This window comes from Gobio gobio (genome assembly GCF_949357685.1).
Source record: "Gobio gobio genome assembly, chromosome: 13".
Classification (NCBI taxonomy): Eukaryota; Metazoa; Chordata; class Actinopteri; order Cypriniformes; family Gobionidae; genus Gobio; species Gobio gobio.
In genome coordinates, this window is record NC_137106.1 from 6,681,237 (window position 1) to 6,684,011 (window position 2,775).

At 37.3% G+C, this 2,775-nt stretch overlaps 1 protein-coding gene across 1 annotated transcript in view; it reads left to right on the plus strand.

Moving 5' to 3' along the window:
• The window catches only part of tmx4 (thioredoxin-related transmembrane protein 4), a gene marked incomplete at its 5' end in the record, with an annotated part of 18,269 nt that extends 16,589 nt beyond the window's left edge, over positions 1-1,680 (plus strand). Inside the window, one exon of the mRNA XM_079833414.1 lies at positions 227-1,680. Within this exon, the coding sequence (XP_079689540.1) occupies positions 227-459 (233 nt within the window). The 3' untranslated portion in view covers positions 460-1,680. The remainder of the gene's footprint in view (positions 1-226) is intronic.
• Positions 1,681-2,775: the final 1,095 nt, after the last annotated feature.

The window sequence follows — 2,775 nt, forward strand, 5'->3', positions numbered from 1 at the left end:
ACACAAACATGCGCGCGCGCACACACACACACACACACACACATACGTACACTCACACACACACACACACACACACTCTATGGACACAGTACCTGTTACTGTAATTTCTTTATCCTGTACGTCTTACATTTATATTCAATTACATGCTGTGATCCCTTTACAGTTACTACTCTCATAAAATACTCAAATTACATGTTGACTCTTTTTTGTGTTTGTACCTCTGCAGTTGTGATCATGAAAGAGGAAGTGTCCGAGGAAGAGGTGGAGGACATTCTGGCGGAGGAGAAACATGCGTCTGACCTGGACAACGAGAGCGAGAGAGCGTCCGGTGACGAGTCGACCGAAGAGGAAGGGCCGATGCCAGACGGAGCAGGCAGTGGCAGTGAGCAGCCGCCGTCAGAGGGGGCAGCAGAGAGCTCAGTGAGGAAACGCAAACCACAGGGGCCAGAGGGAACCTAATGCGCCCGTCCACAGACTGCAGTCGCCACCAAAAACAAGAGGAAGCAGCCATATCTGAAGGGTATGCAAAGCAACGCCAGCTATCGGCTGATTTCTGCGCCATTTATTCAGAACGCAGGTTTGCCCATCGCATTTGACCTGCTTCTCACTGCGGTTTAATTCATTTCAGTCTTTCAGACTAGTTGCTTAAAGTTATCGCTAAAAGCTCTGGACCTTCTTTAAGATTTGAGTTTTTATTTTCTACAAACACCAAAAAAGTTATAATTTTAATGCTGAAGTTACGATAAAAACATGTTTACGATGCATTTGGACGAATCTCACAAAATCTGTCAAGAAATACGTCTCATATTTCACCTCAAAATCAACAGAAAAAAATGCAGAATATTAAGTAATAATGTTTTTTTTGTGTGCTGTCAAATCGATTAATCGCATCCCAATTAAAGGTTTGTGTTTACATAATATGTGTGTGTATTGTGTATAATTATGTATTTATAAATACACACACATGCTTGTATATATTTAAGAAACATTTATATACAAGATAAATTATATGAATATATATACAGTATATACATGCAAACATTTCTTAAATATATAAATGAATGAGTGTATGTGTATAGATATATATATATATTAGGGATGCCACAATTCTCAATATAATATTGAACCCTTCGGTACGGCATTCACGGTTCAATACGCGCTTGTGAATTGCGGTTTTTCCGGTTTTGCATTTAATCAATTATTTTTCTACAAATTCTATCATTTTCCTCCATCCCAATACTGAACAACGTGACATACATTCACATCACACGTTAGTGGTAGAGTAATACTCACGCAACACTATAGTTATTCACAATCACCAAAGTTCATTATTTGCATGCGTTTTAAAACCTTGCCGGTTTCATTCATTTTCAGAGCGCGCGCACTAAACGCCTGTCAAACATGTGATTACAGGACTAAATAGTCGTTTTACTGCGCTAATACTGTCAAATACACACAAGGTTAACATAAACACAGTCGATTATGTCTAAAGTGAAAGTAAAATCGGTGTGTCTGTATATTAGATGCACGCAGGTCTTAAATTGACAACAGGGCAGTAGTGAACACGCTGTCCTTAAAGGGACAGTTATCCATTATTTACTCTCTCTAATGTTGTTTCAAACCTGTATTCATTTCTCGATTACAGAATTTTCATTTTTGAATTAACTATCCCTTTAATGTTAATACAACAACAAAAGACAAAGAGAAAATCACTCACTGCTCTTGACTGAAAAACTAATACAGTAGCTAAGAATCAATGTATACTTTATAGTGAAGTCTATAGTGTTTTATTTTTACATTCATTCATTTTCATACTTTACTGCTGCTGTACTGCTCTGAGCTGCCAGTGTAAATCTTATAATATATATATTTTTTATATTATACAATACACTAGGAATACAAGTTTTTTTTAAAGTAAAGTTTTAAGTTTAAGGAAGGTTTTTCAATTCTTTTAAGTAAAATAAAGAAAGAGTATTGCAATAAAAAAATAGTCTTTTTTTCTCCTTAACCTCTTGCTGTTCCTGTCGCCTAAGAATAGAATAGCAAAACATTTATGTGACAAGCCATCAGAACTGAACCGAACCGAAAACCGTGGTTAAAAACCGAGGTATGTATTGAACCGTGGACTAACTGTATTGTTGCATCTCTAATATGTATGTATGTATGTATGTATGTATGTATGTATGTATGTATGTATGTATGTATGTATGTATACACACATACATACACACACGTGTATATATACACACACACATATTAGGGCTGGACGATTAATTGAAAAGTAATCAAAACCTCTAACCAACGTAATTTTCCCATGTTGGTTATTTTGGTTTTAGTCACGTGACTCTGTCAATCACACTAAGTTTGCAGGCACACGAAAAAATTCAGGAGCAGTTATCTTTGTTTATACAATCTGGATGCTCAGAATTACTATAGTAATTGCATGTTTTACACAGTTTATACAAGTAAGTTAATTGCCGTTCTTATATGCGCTGGCTCACACACACACATACGGCGCGCAAGCCCCGAAGCCAGATCACTTTCACTTGCGTCCTTTTAATTAAATGCGTTTAAAGGCTTGCCAGTTTGAACATTCAAGCGATTTTTCACTATTCAAGAACAACAATATGGCAAACATCTCCGTTCAGTGCTCGTGGGCTGTTTTCTATGACACAGAGAGCCGAGTTGTGTCGTGTCTCTGACAGCGCGAGCCCTGAAGCCAGATCACTTTCACTTGCGTCCTCACAAAACATTTTATGTGTTTTAATGCCTGCC